This window comes from Alosa sapidissima, chromosome 1 (assembly GCF_018492685.1).
Source record: "Alosa sapidissima isolate fAloSap1 chromosome 1, fAloSap1.pri, whole genome shotgun sequence".
Classification (NCBI taxonomy): Eukaryota; Metazoa; Chordata; class Actinopteri; order Clupeiformes; family Clupeidae; genus Alosa; species Alosa sapidissima.
Window position 1 is genome coordinate 37,405,593 of NC_055957.1, and position 17,757 is coordinate 37,423,349.

At 46.6% G+C, this 17,757-nt stretch overlaps 1 protein-coding gene across 2 annotated transcripts in view; it reads left to right on the top strand.

The window, feature by feature from the left end:
- The window catches only part of sema6ba (sema domain, transmembrane domain (TM), and cytoplasmic domain, (semaphorin) 6Ba), a 68,423-nt gene that overhangs the window by 20,267 nt on the left and 30,399 nt on the right, over positions 1-17,757 (top strand). The window contains exons 1-5 of one of the 2 annotated variants that reach the window (XM_042062698.1): positions 2,500-2,548; positions 10,038-10,166; positions 11,427-11,541; positions 14,127-14,187; positions 14,434-14,496. In XM_042062698.1, coding sequence (XP_041918632.1) covers positions 10,061-10,166; positions 11,427-11,541; positions 14,127-14,187; positions 14,434-14,496 — 345 coding nt within the window. In that variant the 5' untranslated portion in view covers positions 2,500-2,548; positions 10,038-10,060. Of the gene's footprint in view, positions 1-2,499; positions 2,549-10,037; positions 10,167-11,426; positions 11,542-14,126; positions 14,188-14,433; positions 14,497-17,757 lie in introns of those variants that run through there. The other variant, XM_042062687.1, reaches the window with a different exon arrangement.

The window sequence follows — 17,757 nt, forward strand, 5'->3', positions numbered from 1 at the left end:
AGCGTCTTTTTTCTATCATAGGCTACCTTCGATTTCGAGTTTCGACAATGGCAGCAGGAAAGAATTGAAGCCACGTAGGCCTAAACGACAATATCCGTCAATTAGTCTGCTTAAACCCAGTTTTTTAATGCTGCCTAACACACTATTATGATACTATAATTCTAATACACTAGTTTAATCATTTCTATATGTTATTTTACGCATATAATTAATTTGCGGGAGTGCAATGAATCATCTGTTTCCCCCGCACCCGCAAACGCACCTCTCTCATCCCGTCCGCTTTCAAAACATGTGGAGGAACAGTGTGGGGGTGTTTGATATCCAGGCCTTTAGAGAGTGCAGAGTGAACTAGTGGCTGCTTACGGGCCTATGGGAGGCATGCATGAGAGAACCCTCTTATATTATGGACATGATAGGCTAGATGTGGGTGTTTACACTACTTTTTCCTGCAGTCTGAAGATGCTAGGAGATACTGTGTAGTGTTAGGTGTGCTTGTGTATGTCCACTTTTGTGTTCACCTGGCGATTGACTAGCCATCCAAAGGTCACATTTTTAACGTTTACAGAAAGGCTAAAATGACTATGCTTGTTAGAATCACTGATGACTTAATTGTCTAACCGTACCAAATGTGATGACCATAAAATGTTTCCAGTTTGCAGGGGTTGCAAATGTCGAGTGTTTCAACAGTTATAGCATTTCAGTTTCTCTGTGCTTTCAATGGTGACCGTGAATTTTAAAGAGCACCCACTCCCTCCCATGGATAGATGGTGGTGGTACTGCACACAACAGTAATATGGACTATGTGATGATGGAATGAGAGGTGTGTGTGTGTGTGTGTGTGTGTGTGTGATGAGAGAGAGAGAACAGGATTACAGCACAGCGTTTTGCTGCAGTCCCTCCTGTGCAGCACCCATAAATCAACAGGCATTAAGTGGTGGCAGCTGGCTGACTCTCTCTCTCTCTCTCTCTCTCTCTGTGTGTATGTGTGTGTATTTGTGTGTGTGTGTGTGTGTATGTGTGTGTGACTTTGCATTTGTGTGTGCTTCTGCAGCAGTCTCTTTGAACTAAAGAGGAGCGAGTGGGCCCTCAGCACAGCCACATGAGGCCTGAGTGAGTGCTGCAGCTCAACAGACACAGTGATGTGATGCCATGTGGACCGGTGGACTGGCTACTGGCTGTTGCACACAGACTCTCTGGACTGCACAGGCCAGCTTGCTTGTTTTGTGCCGTGTGAAAAATTCTCATCAGAACAGCATTTCACTTTACTCATGCTCAAACTCAGTCACGTACCTGCTCAAAGTGTTTAGGTGTGATGGGTGAGTAAGGAAATGTATCAGTGATCAAAAGCCAAATGAATATTTCATTTGTAGGGCCTTGTTTTTCAATCCTATCATCTATCTTCATGATCTGAAACATGTAATGGTATTTCTTTGGAAATTTGGAACAACAGAATCTACCTATTCCAATCCTCAACCTCAGCTCCATTCCTTTACTCTTCCCTCTCCTGTGATGGTAATTAACCGTTTCTCTTTAATTAATGGAAGGGAGATTACAGCTCTAAGTCTGTTATTCACACCGTGGTTTTAAGCAGGCATCACTGTCACCTCCCTCACATACAGTGCTCGGTGTGAACGGATAATGGGGAAGGCAACAATCAACACATTTGACTTCCCTTCCAAACAGAGCTGGCAGGGACACATGCAAGAGCATGGTTGTGTGTGTGTGTGTGTGTGTGTGTGTGTGTGTGTGTGTGTAAAAGATAGAGAGAAAGTGGAAGGTAGGCAAGGGGGTTGTCACTGTCACAATATCAAGTGAAAAAGTGTTAAAGCAATCTCGCAACCTACCATCTTCCACCAAGCACAGGGATGGTTGTTGTTGTGATAGGTGGCTATTACCGTTATCTCTGCCGGTGCACTGGTGGGTGGACTCAGCTCTAGGTTCGGGGGGGGGGGGGTTCAGAAAATACAAAAAAAGCTTCTTTGCCCTTGACTATCCTGGATATCTGGGAAAATAAAACACATGCTAGATTAATATCCGTGTTTTATCATGTCTGCTGCAATCAGCTAATGTCACTACTGTCTGTTCTGGGCTAAAGGTAGGTTGTTTTGCAGACAGCACACAGGAATGTTATGAGTTATTCTGAGAAACTGGACACCAAAACAGCAATCGCAAAAAATGACTAATTTTATCTCAATGTGCCTTTTGTTTTCTCTTGTGAGGAAGAAGGCAGTAACTGTCATTTGCCAAACTCACGTCGTCGGAAGACTCAGTGTAGTTGCTCCTTTAGTGAGAAAATCATCCTAGCAAATGCACATTCACAGGTGTTACCTGAGACAAAGTACAAAGACCCAGCAAGTGGCCATAATCGCCAAACGTAAACGCAAAAGGCACCTCTGAGACGTGCCCCTTCGCCGGGGTTTGCACAGCTGTGTGCTGACGGCTAGCGACTTGCGTCTCCTCCTCCTCCACCCCGCGTTCTCCCCACAGAACCAGAGCCAGACTGCCCACCGCAGAGTTAGGCTCCCTGCTGGGCCACACACCAGACTGGGTGAGCCGGCGCAGATGCACACAATGGGTTCAATCAGAGCCGCTGAATAGAGAGACAGCCCAAATGAAGCCGCACAAATCTGTACTGTGCTGCCCGTCTGTCTGGGTCGCCTCACAGTTATGCTTTGGGGGAAAATGTAGGCTGCTTAAGATGGCACACGTTCACACCAGATATACATGCATGCACACAGAGACAAAGACGCACAGATGAAGAAGCACTTATTATCTGAAGAATGGATAGCACATATTGTAGGGCTTTTGAACGGAAACACACACACACACACACACACACAGAAACACATACATAAAAAAGGCGAAAAAGGAATACGTGAACATGAACACACCTTACAGTCCTCTTGGGAAGTGGGGACACATGAAGGAGATGGAGAAAGGGAGAGTTGTCTGTTTTGTGGATTCATGCATCTGTTATTTTTAGACATGAAAGAGTCACATGCTAGAGAGCAATTTGAGTCTGCCTCTCTCCCCCTCTCTCATTTTCTGTTTATACCTCTCAATACCTCTCCCCTCATTGTATAGTGCATTTGGCAGACTTACTGTAATCAATGAAATTAGTATTTCACCCTTAACCTCCATACACCATTCAAAATTCTGTACAGTTAGCCCTATGTACATATTGTCTTTGTGTGAGCATGTACTTCATTCTCTGCCCTGATTTAGAAACATACACACACACACACACACACACACACACACACACACACACACGCACACACACATACACACACAGAAAGAGGGAGAGAGACTGACCACAGACAGAGACATACACACACACAGTCCCACCAGTTAACAGGCCCTTCATCAGGCTCCTCTCGTAAAATGGGCCCATAAAAAGCAGCCCATCCTCGCTGCAGAGCCAAATTAAGCTCTCTGGAGAGCCCTGGTGACTTTGAAAGTGGCCAATTGCCTGCTGGACTCTAAGCATTCGGGGTGTCATATCATGTCCCTATCCGCCATTAACATAACGGCATGTGCTGGATGGCCAGTGTAATTGCAGAGCTGGTGGAAGCAGAATCACAATGGCTCTTCTCAGACTGCATGCAGTTCCCCTCTAGTCAGACTCCCTCCATTTGATTCAATATTGGTTTAATGAGAGAGCAGTTCCACTCTACGTGTAAGGTCTTTTAAACACAGAAACATTAGAAGCAAAAAGTCATTTTATTATTCTTATCTCTAGCTTACGCCCTCTCCTATCACTCTCCCTGGTCCATTTCATTAGCGATATTATGTCCATCTTTTAACTGATCTGCCATGGATGTGTCCGCACTAAGATAGAATCAGACAACGACTGCCTGTTAGGATTACAGACTTAGATCTGTGTTCAAGATAGTGGCCGACTACAAATCACCCTTGAGGCTAGAGAAAGAGGGAGAGAGAGAGAGAGAGAGAGAGAGAGAGAGAGAGAAAGGGAGGCAGAGACAGAAAGACAGAGAGCGAGAGAGACAGAGAGAGTTTTAAAATGAGAGAGAGCGAGTTGAACCTAAGCTAGCAGTTGGTCAATAACTAGCTTAATGAGAATATTCAATCAATAGGCTTCGCAGGGTCATGCAGAGCAAGAGATCCACTCCTAATTAGGCTACTGTATGGAAACAGTGATTACACAGCTCAAGGTTAAGAGCTGTGGAGCCTATAGGCTGCGGGCTTTCAGTCCCTCTAATCTGACACATCTCCCATCCGCTTCCTCCTCATGTATCACTGACCAAACGCATTACTCCAACAGCACGGGGCCTTCACAGCCTGGCAACGGACAATGGTCACTTTGTGTGCACCTCAGTGATCTGATAGTGATCATGACAGTCCGGCGGTCAGAGCGGCCGGCCTTGTTAGTGAGCTGTTGCTGGAATGATTGGGAGGGTGGGAGGGGGAGGGGAGGGGCTCAGAGGCCAGTCACTGAGGCGATTCAAAAAGTGGGACTGTGAGGATGCAGGAGGCAAGGCATACATGTGTGTGTGTGTGTGTGTGTGTGTGTGTGTTTGGGTGTGCAGTCACCTTGGGTGAGTTTAGAAGGGGCTGTGTGTGCGTGTGTGTGTGCGTGTGTACGTGTGTGTGTGTACGTGTGTGTGTGTGTGTGTGTGTGTGTGTGGAGCAGAGCTGGAACTGGAGAAAAATGAGCAGGAGTTCCACTGAAGTACGTGGAGATGATTAATGTTCTGGTGTTGTAGAGGTTGTGATTATGTTACACGCCCTTATGTGTGTGTAGAGAGAGAATGAGACAGAGAGAGAGAGACAGAGAATGAGAGAGAGAGAGATAGAAAAGGTAGGAAAATACTGTGTTTGAATAAATTGAGTGTGTGTGAATGTGTGTGTTTAGCGTGAGAGGTGGCAGTGCAGTTAGGTGTGCTAGCTGTGTGTGCGTGTGCTAGGTGTGTGTGTGTGTGTGAGAGGGGTGGCTGTGTTTGCACAGGCAGACTCCTGCTTAAAGGTCATGAGTGTACTGTATGAAAGCAGCAACAGCAATTAATAAACAGAGGTGCGGCTGCTAGCGTGCTGGAGGTGCATACTGATCAGCCCGACGCCACCACCGCTGCTGCTGCTGCTTCTGCTGCTGGGGAGGAAACCTGAGGCGTCCGTTACTCACTCTGTGTGTGTGTGTGTGTGTGTGTGTGTGTGTGTGTGTGTGTGTGTGTGTGTGTGTGTGTGTGTGTGTGTGTGTGCGCGCACAAGACAAAAGGGAAGCATATCTTATAAGCGATTGTCTGTCTCTCTTTCTTTCTCTCTCTCTATCTAATCTCTCTCTCTGTCCCTCTGTAAGGGTGTTTGTGGTCTATGTGTGTGCATGTGTGTAAGTCAGAGATGGAGATACAGTACTTCTGTACACTGGCTGGATCCTAATGTACTTTACACAGGTAGCTCATTGACATTTCATCACCCTGGATACAAAAATAGTACGCCAGTGTCCCTAAACCCCCATCTAGCCTACCTGCCTCCGCTTCCCCTCATTGTCACACAGTACACAGCTCACCCCCAGGTCTCTTACCATTAGCCATTCCTCCTCCCACCTCCCCTCCCCCTTCAAATACAGCCACTGCTCGCTGTATATCGATGATTCGGTCAATATGACACAGGCATTCATTGTTTTTAATGGAATGGAATTCCTATAGGTCTGACAGGGTGAAATATCAGACGTTGATAGGCAGCAAGATAGTTGGAAATGGAGGCAGCATGTTACAGTAATAGTCATGACCTATAATGAACATGTTTTAAATTCTGTTTTAGCCTGTCTTCCCCTGTCTGTCTGTGTCCTCTCTTTGTGTGTGTCATGTCGTTTGATTGTGTGTGATTGTGTGATTTAGGACCCCCACCCCCCCCCCTCCTTTTTTTTTGTCTGGCTCACCCAGAGCATGTCAGTCTTTAATGAAGTGCGTGTTCCTCTGTGTCCTGTCCTCCATAACCCGCGTACGGCAAGGAGAGGAGAGGAGAGGAGAGGAGAGGAGAGGTGGGAGGCAGCACGAGGGGAGACAGAGAACATGATGGGGGAGTAGGGGGGGAGTGGAGGACCCTGATGATTGGGTAGAGTCTCTGGCTGCTCTACACCCTCCTTATCTGGGCCTTTACACCCAGACTCTGCTATCTATTCATTATGCCCTCATGAAAAAACAGAGGAGAGAAATCCCCCTATCCATCTCTCTCTCTCTCTCTCTCTCTCTCTCTCTCTCTCTCTCTCACTTTCTCTCTCTCTCTCATCATCCCCATCCCCCTCTCCTTTCCCTCCTCTCTTATCTCAGATGTAGGTGTCTGCTGTTTCCATCATATGAAACTAGCCTGAGACTGGCGACAGGATATGACTGCGGTGTGAGTGATGGCTGTGATATGGGCTCCTGTGTATATTTGGAGAGGGAAGCTCATAGGCTTCTGGGGACCTTTAGGGCAATATTGGAGGACCCATAGACTGCACATCCATTAGGGTTTATTTATGAGCTCCTGCGTGTTGCTGTTCATGTCAGTGTGTGTTTATCTTGTTAGCTGATTTGTGAGTTGGTCAGTTTTGACCGTGTGACCCACCTTGGTAACCCCCTTTCAAATAATTTATTTTTATATACTAATAACAACAGCTCCATCACCCCTGGTCATTATTTATGTTGTGGTTAGCTCATGCAGAAATGGCCTCTGTTAGAAATGGATGTGTAATGGCATCCCTTGTGAAAATAAAAAGGTTTTGTTTTTTGCGCAAATCCATAAACAATTCCTGAGCACCTCTATAAAAAAAGTAAAAAAGTAAGATTGCCTTCAAAATCTAATAAGATCCTATTGGACTCCAAAATCATTTGACTTAGTGGAATCCTTAAGGTTGATTGTCTGAGGATGTTTTCCAAATGCTGAAGTCTTCAATAATGCAATTATCTGATACAATTTCCTCACTTCTCTTTATTTAAAGACAGAAATGGATTTTTATCTCGTTTTACTTTGCTGCCTATAAAGAAGCTTTGAATCATGACCACTGTTCATAGGGGCAGATTAAGACCAGATCTAAAAGTCCTTGTCAATGACACCTTGTGTTGTTAGACAGCGTGTGTGTCTTCTCTTAAGCTCCTCTCTCATCCTTTACACCAGGGGCTTTAGTCCAGAAAGAATGACAGAAAGAATGAAAGACAGGGAAAGAGAAAGAGCAGAGAGGACAGACAGGGGGAGGAAAAGGTTAGGTGAAGCGTTAAAGCGTGTCTAAGAAGTTTATTGTTGAGTTAGTCTCACCATATGCTTCCATGTGCTTTTACTGCTTCTCTTTAGTCTTCATGAAACAAAGAGAACACACTCACACTCTCCCTTTCCACACTACTATCTGTCTCACACATGCTCTCTGTCTCACACATACTGTACTATCTGTCTCACACATGCTCTCTGTCTCACACATGCTCTCTGTCTCACACATGCTCTCTGTCTCACACATACTCTGTCTCACACATACTGTCTGTCTCACACATGCTTTCTGTCTCACACATGCTGTCTGTCTCACACATGCTCTCTGTCTCACACATACTCTGTCTCACACATGCTCTCTGTCTCACACATGCTCTCTGTCTCACACATACTCTGCCTCACACATGCTCTCTGTCTCACACATACTCTGTCTCACACATGCTCTCTGTCTCACACATCCTGGGAGGGAGCTCACCATTTTTAGGAGAGCGAGCAATACTGAAAGTACAGGCTTTCTGATGAACTTATCAGAGTAAGATGGTCAGTCGTCGTTGATTCAAGTCCCTCTATCTCTCACACTCTCCCTGGTCTCTTGAAGCATCAGAATTTTCCTCCCTATCCTAAGGGAGGCTTTAATTACATTATTCTTCACATTATCTCTTTAACTGGTCATAATTGCATTGTTCCAGCCCTGTAAAAATGGTGGGATTTAATGAACTGGCACATCCCACCGGTGAGGAGGACAAATCGAGTTAAATCACCACATCGTGTACACGCAGACAGCAAGCTGTTTGGACTCTGGCTCAGCCATTTTTTTTTTACCACCGTTGGTCCACTGAGACGGTCCATTCGTTTCCCTAATCAGACAGATTACATTTTATTGATTTTGAATTGATTATATAGAAAGCCCACTAAAATGAATTCCTCTGCCCAGCTAGTGGACACTTTGCTGTGGCTAGTCAGCGGTTTATTTTTAATGGTAATGGTGTTGTTTTGGCTTGACATGTCGTTCGTAAATTATAAATTAGTGAGTGCACAATGGAGCCATAGGTGGCAAACACAGATGGTGGCAGAGTTTTGTTTTCTGACCTCCTGAACTGGTCAGCTACTTGACCTGCAGACCTCTAATCAGTGCTATGGGTGAATAATGTGTTTATATTACTATGTGTGTGGTAGGAAGAGAAAGAGAGGGCAAGAGTCATTTTGAAGGTGAAAATTTGTGTGGGAGTGCATGTGTGCGTGTATGAAAGTGTTTGTTATACGTGAGAGTATAATATGTTATACATGAATATGCAAAACAAGAGAGAAAGTGAATCAGTGAGTGACTGTGCACTCTTAAAACGAATGTGTTGTCCCTATCTAGACACAGAAATGTGTTAAAAAACAATGCAAGTTTCGTTGTTTTCAACGTAAGTTGTGTTATTTTCAACACATATTGTGTAACAAATAAAAAAGGAAACAACACAAACTGTGTTTTCCCTATCTGGACACAGAGATGTGTTAAAAACAACGCAAGTTGTGTTGTTTTCAACACATTCCTTTTAAAAGTGTGTGTGTGTACAGTATGTATGTATGTATGTATGTATGTATGTGTTAGTCTATGTGTTTGCATGTGTGTGAGTTTCTTGAATTTCCCCTGGGGATCAATAAAGTATCTATCTATCTATCTAGTTAGAGAGAGGATAGAGACTGTTTATGGGGATGTGTGTGTGTGAGTGTAGTGAGTGTGTGTGGTCTCTGCATTGTTGCTTTGCAACTCACATCCTGTTGCTCCTCAGAAGGAGAAGGAGAGTGTGACTAGTTTAACATGCAGAAATAAAGCACCATTGTCAGGTAGTTTAACGGCCTCATGTCTGAAGCTTTTCCTCCAAGCGCTCAGTTTAATAGGAATGCCCTAACAAGAGAACAAGAGAGTAAACAACCACACAGACAGACGTGGTGAATCCCACATGCACATGTGTCCAGACCACACTGTCTGGGCTTCATATTGTGTGACGGCTTCGTGATGTTTTTTTCTGAAAATGTCAGCGACGTGATTTGTTTAGACACGCCGGGCTCCTAATTAACAGTCTCGTCCAGCAGCTGAGACTCTAAGCTGTGAGAGTGTGGCTCGTCACGCCACTCGTCGAGAGAGAGAGATGGCTTACCAGACGCATGTGTCGTTGTGATGTTGGTCTCACGCGTGTTAACCCTTTGCTGGAATAATGGGGATAAGCGGAGCAGAACCCCAGTAAAATGAGACTGCTCTCTCATGCATGGACACGGCCGCCATAAGCCTTTATCCCCCCGCCACGAGCTGCTTCATGAGCTCCATCATACCTCTAGGGACCCTCTCTCTCTCTCTCTCTCTCTCTCTCTCTTCTCTCTCTCTCTCTCTCTCTCTCTCTCTCTCTCTCTCTCTCTCTCTCTCTCTCTCTGTAGCCAGTGAAAGCCCCCTGGTGTTGTCCCTGTGACTCCCCAGACAGTGGGAAGAATGTGGCAGAGAGGCGCTTTACGGCCACCGGCTCTGTAATTTGCCACCTTTGGAGATGCTGTCTGCTGTGTTGTGATAGAAAATAGGCTAAATGGCTCTGGGATTGTTTACTGGGGCTGTAAAACGAAGCACTCCTCTCAAAGCTAACCTCTGCCCTGCCGTGTGAATGGCACCACCAGTAATTAACCAGCTAATCTTTCACACGGATCGGGCCCTTGCACAAGGGGAGGTCTACGGGAGCAGCACCAGGCATTCCTGTGCCGTCTAGTGTTGGTGTTGATGAATGCATTCAGTCCTGTGTTTATTTGTGCTTGCGCTTGTGTTTTGTTTAGCTTAATTCTCCCCTCCTCTCCTCTTCCCACAGCGCTGGTGCCCCTCCCGGCCGCCATGGCGACCCTCCACTCGGCTCTCAACGCGCTCCTGTGGATTCTCCCGCTGGCCAGTGCCTCGTTTCCAGAGGAACCGGGCCCTCTGATCTCCACCCCTGCTGAGGGTAGGTGCAGCCCCTCTCCAGGGCATGGGGGGGAGGGGGTGGTCTAGTGGGGCAGGGACTGGGTGGGTGGGTGTTCATGGGTGAGACAGAGGAGGTGGGGTTCAGTCGGAGACCCCTGTGCGGTAAGGGGTCAGGAGGGGTGGACCGGTGCAGGAATGGTAGATAATGATGAATGGTCTCCCAGTGCAGCCACAGATTACAGAGCAGCCAGGCAGAAAGCTGTGGCCTGGTGGGGCAGAGGGCGGAGGGGAGCAGATGGAGGCCCAGGCTGGGGAGAGGGGCAGGGGGAGGGCAGGTGGGACTCCCCCCACGCGGACATGCACATGGACACGTCTCCCTGTGGGAGCACATACAGTACAGTACAAACACACAGGGATGCATGTCCACGCACGCCGGCTCCAACTGTCATGGGCTGTGGAAATTCATTTGACCACGACCGAACACACTTACGCATACCCTCCCCCATGCACACACTCACAGCACTCACTCACACACAGCTCTGATGTACAGCACCTGCATAAATCCACAGAATCGCCCACCGCCTTGCCTGTTGCCCACTTGACGTTTATGGAAATGTCAGTGATGTGATTTGCACTGACATTCTGGGCTCTTAATTAGCGCCCCATCCAGCAGCTGAGATGAGCGGCTAAAGAAGGCGAGGGCTCTCCACTGCCCCCATCACTCCACATCAGGCCCCTTATAGAACACAATATGTGCCAATCAGGCCTGTTTGGCTCAGGAAAAAATGAACTTAACACATACCATAACACAAAAATGTCATGCGTGTGCTATGCTAAATGCTTAAATACTTTACTGCTAAACTGAATCGTGGGGGTGTGTTTTTTTCTTTTTTCAATTTCTGTGTTGTGATTCAAATGCTGAGCCTATGTGCTAGCAAGGACACGGCTATTTCCATTGTCAGTGTTTGTGTGTGTCAACAGTATCATTACAGGGGGAGGCGGGGAAGTCATTTAAAGGTGCCGAGAAGGATGAGCCGATCAGTCAGGCCAGCCAAGGGCATTGGGACGGGCCCCAGCCCCAGTCCACACCGGGCAGGCAGCCCCAGTGATGTATGGCTTTGTCCTCCTTGGTCACCCTTCCCCACCTGGCTCCCCTGCACCGCCTGTTCCCTCAGAGAGGAGAGCGGAGGAGGGAAGAGTCAGAACGACTCTTTCACGTTTCCTCTCTCTTTCTTTCTTTCATTCTTTGTCTCTCCTTCTCTCTCTCCCTCTCTCTCTCTCTGTCCTTTCTCCTTTTCAGTGGCCAGGCGTTACCCTGTGTTTTTGGGTCGAGCCCATCGCTCATACGTACGCCAGGAGCCTCTGCATATCCAGAGTGTCCTCAAAGTGAACCGTACCCTCTACATCGGCGGCAGGTAAACAACAGCAGCCACAGACAGCGGCTCATCAGTGACCAGCACAGTGGCTGGCTCACATATGCATGACTGGAATGTTAAAGCCTATGGGCGAAGAGAACACCTCAAATAAACATGGGGACATCAGAGTTGAATGTTTCTTTATGTTCATAGTCCATAGTCTAAGGCAGGGTTGTTGGTGGGGTATGTAATCTCACTCCACAAAGCCTCTCTCAGTGCTCTTCAAAGTAACGGAAAAGAAGGTCTGAAACCTCCCGCAGGGGTTCACACATGTTCCTGGTTATGGTTAACAGTGAGAGTGAGGAGTCAAAGGGAGTGCTGATGGTGATGGTGGGGGTGGGGGGTGATGGGGGGTGGGGGGTTAGCAGTGGTCTCTAAGTTCTCCTGCTGATGCTCCATCTCTGTCAAAACTCTAAGGCCTGCTTCAGCCGTGGCTCTTAGGGAGGAAGCCCATTAAGAGGCCGCCCCGAAACGCAGACCCAAGTCCACTGTAAGGGAACACAACCCTCACATTTGACCACCGAGGGATTATGAGGGAGTCGTGTCTGGAGGGCCTGCAGTAAATAACTGGGGTGTTTTATTTATGGAGCGCTTTCCATAACTCAAACATGGTTTACACAGTCGTTAAAGTGGGGATAGATAAAGTGCAAGGGCGATGAATCAGTCTGCTGATGCTCAGGAGGGGAATATTCAGAACCGCAAAACATGGTTAGCACACAAAGCCACCGGTTTTTCAAGGATTTAGGCCTAAGGCAAGAGAGACAGATGCATCTACTCGACCCCCTTTTTGTATACAACCCCTTTTCAAATAAGGCTGAAAAATTATTACTTTCACTCCGGGCTATGATTTTAAGGCTCCCCAGCACACTTGAGACATTCATTATGAAGTTAGGAATTGATGTTGCTCCGAGCAGTTCCTCATTTGCATCTTATCTGTGCCATCACCTCACTTAACTCAACACAGTCTGACTCCTCAGCTCCACTTTGAAACATGATCAGGGCCACAAACATGGCCTCCGTGCTTGAGTGTGTGTTTGTGAGGGGGGGGTGTGGGGGGTTGGAGACTGATGCTGTTGTCGACATCTCCCCCTGCTTCCCCTTCTGTTAGTCTTGTGCTCATATGTACGCCATTATCACCCGCCCACTGTACCCTAAGGGCGACTCGCGGTGGAACCCAAGAAACATCAAACGGCATCATGACCAAGTGAGGTGCAGGTGTTCAAAGCAGGGCTGTGTGATCCTGCTGAGCTACTCCTCGTCAGGGCACTTCAGACAGTGATGGAAGATGCTCACTATGAGAATGAGTGGGTCTCCCTGAAAGACCAAACTAAAAAAGAATTCTCTGCGTGGTTCCATTTGATCTAATTCTATGGTGCAGAATGCAGGACTTGTATAGTTGTTTTGGAGTCAGCACTAGCTTTGTCTTGCATTGTTTTCTCCACAGTGCAGTCTTACTGAAGTCAATGTAGTTTTGTATTGAGATAATTGGAAGATAAAGCTTCCAAACAAATGTTCAATTAAAGACCCAATGATCCTCTATGGCCATTACACATTAAGCAGGGTTTTGGAGACACTTTCTCCCCAGTGGGCTATCCCCAACACTCTCATACACCTGGAGGAACTCTCCCCCTCGCTTTCTGAATGGGGCTGAGTGTGGAGCGTCTGCGGATCCTGAGTGAAGGCCCCCGCTGTGGCTCCGGTGTCACCTTCGGTTTGCTCTCCAGAACCAGAGTAAGCGCCGCGGAGCTCAGGGTGACGGAGAGGGACGTGACATCACAGCAGCCGTGGGAAATGCTATCGAGCGGCCAAAATCCAATATCCCTGCAGATCGATGGGAGCGTGCTGGATGGACATCCTGCTCCGCTGGCCGATTTAGAGCTCCGTTCTCATCCCCAGATACAGCACCCCATCAACCCCTGCCCAAAATGGCTACTCACTCAGACTATCTGTCCTCTATGCATTGTAGGAGTGTACTTTATAAATCTATGCTATTGTCTAAATCTTTCAGTCAGGATTTATAGAATTGCATTATGTTGCAAAGTTGTATGTCTACAATAAGCATGCCAAAGTGTGCAAGTGTAGCCATGTACACACATAGACCCAGGTATGTCACACATGACCACGCCTCTTTCAAAATGAAGGTACATGATCATATTTTGGACATTAAGAAAAGGCAAACTGAATGGTGCTAGGTATTATTCACAATTCAGTGTGAATGTCTTGCCTTTGTGGTAATGTGATACCTCAGGGAGTCGCAGTTGATGATGGCACTGAGTGATAGCTGCATTGTTCGCTGTAAATGCACATCCCCATGGGAACTAATGTGTTGATAGAGCCCAAGGCAGGTGTTAAGTTCATCTGTGTCTGAAGGTAACTCTATAGCAAAGGGTCTTAATGGTGACTGGATGGAGAGTAGAGGCTGCTCTTAGTCTGACTCTTTTGAATTGGCGTGTGATGGATCTGTATGTGTGCCACCACTGATTCATTCCTCCTTCTCCCTGTTTGCCTTTCTCTCTCTCTCTCTCTTTGTCTCTCTGTCCCTCTCTGTCTCTCTCTCTGTGGCTCTCTCTATTTGTGTGTGTCAGAGATGACCTTTATAGAGTTGAGCTGGACAACATTGCAGGGGATGAAATGTTCTACAGCAAGGTGAGTTGCAGCATCATTTTACATCATTATTCACACACAGCTTACACACACACACACACACACACACACACACACACACACACACATGCACACTTACCTGATTCTGAGTAATTGTGGATGAGTGTGTGTGCCCACACACACACACACACACACACACACACACAGAAGTGATGTCATTACTTATCTAATGAGGGAAATTGATTGCTCTAATCTCTTCTCTGATCTCATGCTGCTCTTTTATCGCAGAAGAGAACTTGGGAATCCAACAGGAATGACATCCGCATCTGCCGGATGAAGGGCAAGCACGAGGTGAGCTCACCACACATGGCACACAGGCTCGGGAGGAGTTGTGTGTGTGTTGGAAATACTTTGATCTCATTCTTCAAAATCTCCCATCCATGTAGGTTCAAAGACTAATTAATTGTGATGCTGGCAGGCTATCCCCATTTAAGCCTGACTGGACTGATTAACACAGAAGATTAGGATTTCTAAATGGTCTACAAACTGGTTGCAGTAATCGCTGAATCGCTGTTAATGAATAAGGTGTTCAATGTGTGGAAGGGAGCCTCTCAGAGGAGATGTCTTTCAGTGGAAAACCTATTCATGGAGGCTGACTCACAGATATCTTTGTGCAACTGTACAAATAAGTCAATAACATGACAATATTATTGACACAAAGCAGCTGAACTGCCCAAATCCTCCCTCTGTTTCACTCATCTTGAGTTGTTGTCTGAAGAGCATTCAAGTGTTTGGCTGTTTACACTCCCTATTTACCAGGTGAAGACATCAGACAAATGTGCTGGCATGTGGAGAAGAGAATTGAAAAGCCCTAAGTGTGATGTAATGTGTAAGGCGTCCCGTTTCCCAAGGATTCCTCATTTACGGGCTGGGCGAGGCCTGGAAGCGTAAGCGGATTCTAACTGCGTCACTGCGCGGTCGCTCCGGTCGCTCCCTGGTCCCGGTTTACTCCGCTGAGTCGGAGCGGAGTAATGCAAGTGGAATGTGTTATGGAATAATAGCCTCCAACCTGCTGATTAGGCTTTGATGTGGGCCTGACAAATCTGCCTGTCTTTGCTGGTTCAAAGGCTAATCACAGAGGTAATTACAGAGCAGCCGCCCACCACAGGGGCTGGACTGACATGTCTTTTTTTAAAGAGGCGCAGGGGCTCGGGAGCACAGGGTTGGCACTAACATGAGCGAATTGAACGCCCAGTTTGGTTATCGGTATGTCAAAAGCACCTGACAAGTTATGGACAGGTGTGTCTGCCCATTCCTGCTCATCAAACTCTGTTCTTCACTTCTGAAATAGCCTCATAAAAGCCCAAGGCATTTTTTAAACTTGCTTGTGTTTTGAGAGCAGCAATTGTCTTTAATTGGTTCTCAGAGAGTGACTTCACAACTCTAAGTGTGTTGGAGTGTGAAAGGGAGAAGAGAGAGGTGGGGAGTGGCTGGGTGAGACACAGGTGATTACTCCTTTTTTTAAAACGCGGCGCCTTCACACCGGGAAAATGACACCTGACAGGTGATCTTTGTGAGGGTGAGACTCCACTGTATTTATGAGATGAGAGAGATAGGGACCAAAAGGACAGATCGCAGGAGAGAAGAATAGACAGACAAGGAATGAGAAAGGAGGAGAGAGAGAGAGAGAGGGATGGGGTGAGAGAGAGAGGGATGGGAGAGAGACAGATTGAGGGAGTTTCTTTGCACACCTGCAGGTGAGGGGAACCTTACATCTACATGTATCTGCTAGAGAGGAGGACGAGTGGCTGCTCTAAATGAAGACTAGTGCAAACATGTGTGAACACACACACACACACGCACACACATGCACACACACACACAAACAGACACACACACACACACACACACGGACACACACACACACACACACACGTGCACACACACACGCACACACATGCACACACACACACAAACAGACACACACACACACACACACACACCCCCATGACAATCACACACACACAAACCAATACGTGTGCACACACACACACACACACACACACACACACACACACACACACACACCCATGACAATCACACACACACAAACCAATACGTGTGCACACACACGCACACACATGCACACACACACACAAACCAATACGTGTGCACACACACATAAAGCCATGTGCTGATAGGCTTGGGGTGCAGTGGGCAGTTAGGGCCACTGGACAGGCCTGTCAGGTGCGATTTAGAGCCTTTCTCTGTAATGGCAGCAGTAATTAAACGCATCTGGCTCCTTGATCTAGGCTGACACATTCTGGATGGGGTGGGAAATTCAATATCGTTATTCCATCCTTTTCACACACACACACACAAAGACACACACACACACACACAGACACACACACACCTACACACACTCACACACACTCACACCCACACACATTCACGTGTAAATCACACTTTTAGTGGGATCTCAGGTAGTGCCAGTTTCAGCAGAATGCAAATATACCTCTAACTATCACTTACAGTCCCCTGAATCTGGAGAGAACTAAAATACAGATTTTACACACCCAAACGTTCTCTCTCTCTCTCTCTCTCTCTCTCTCTCTCTCCCTCTCTCTCTATCACACTCACACACACAAGGGCGTCGTAGTGGGGGGACAAGTGGGAATAAATTACCCGGGCCCCAAGTGGGGGAGGGCCCCTAAGGAGTTGAATTTTATTTAATAAATAATTTCCTTAATTTAAAGATCTTAATAAATGTTGTTAACTAATATAGATGCAAATATTTCGGGTAAATGCATCAGTTGATTGATGTATTAAATTGTGTCCAAGCCAACATTGTTTGACGGCAGGCACCCTCTCCCTTGCACGAAATGGTTCAGTCCGCCTTCCCCTGCTAGGCGCATTTTTGAAGTAACGTTCATTCTGCCGAAGCGGCAATGCAGACTTTCACGGTGTGAAGATGTCTAAGTCTAAGAAAGCTAAATCCGGTTCCCAGAAAAGAAAAGAGAGGCAAGAAAGGGAGAAAAAAAGAAATGAGGGAAAACAAGTGTTAACAGCCTTCTTTCCCAAGAAAGGTGAGCCCAATGTGAAAGCAATAGTCTACAAATGAAATGAACTCCTGAAGGTTACAAAACACTTCAATACCACCGCGAATCCGCGATTATCAGTGCTAAAACAGCATTAACACAAAATTAGAAATAACATGATGCCTGATTTATAGCCTACCACAACATTTCAATAGCCTACTAATTCGAAAATTATTATGAGCTAATAGCTTAACTTAGTAGGCTCAATGTTATATAGGTTCATGAGGAAAGGCTGTCAAATTAGTAGCAAAGCTAACTGGTGAAACGCATCACACTCAGTTAGCTATAGATAGCTGTTCTCTCAGCCAAAAGTGTTCAATTTGTATTCACCCCTTGCAAGTGAAGTCACGTTTTGTTCGCGCCACAGCAAAATAGCCTAGTGGACGACAAGAACACGAATCAAATCAATGGGTTGTAATGGGACATATCGCACAGCTAGGAGATTATAGTGAGATTTAACCGTAGTAATGCCCTTCCACGACTGTTGGCTTATTGTTTGGAATACAACAAC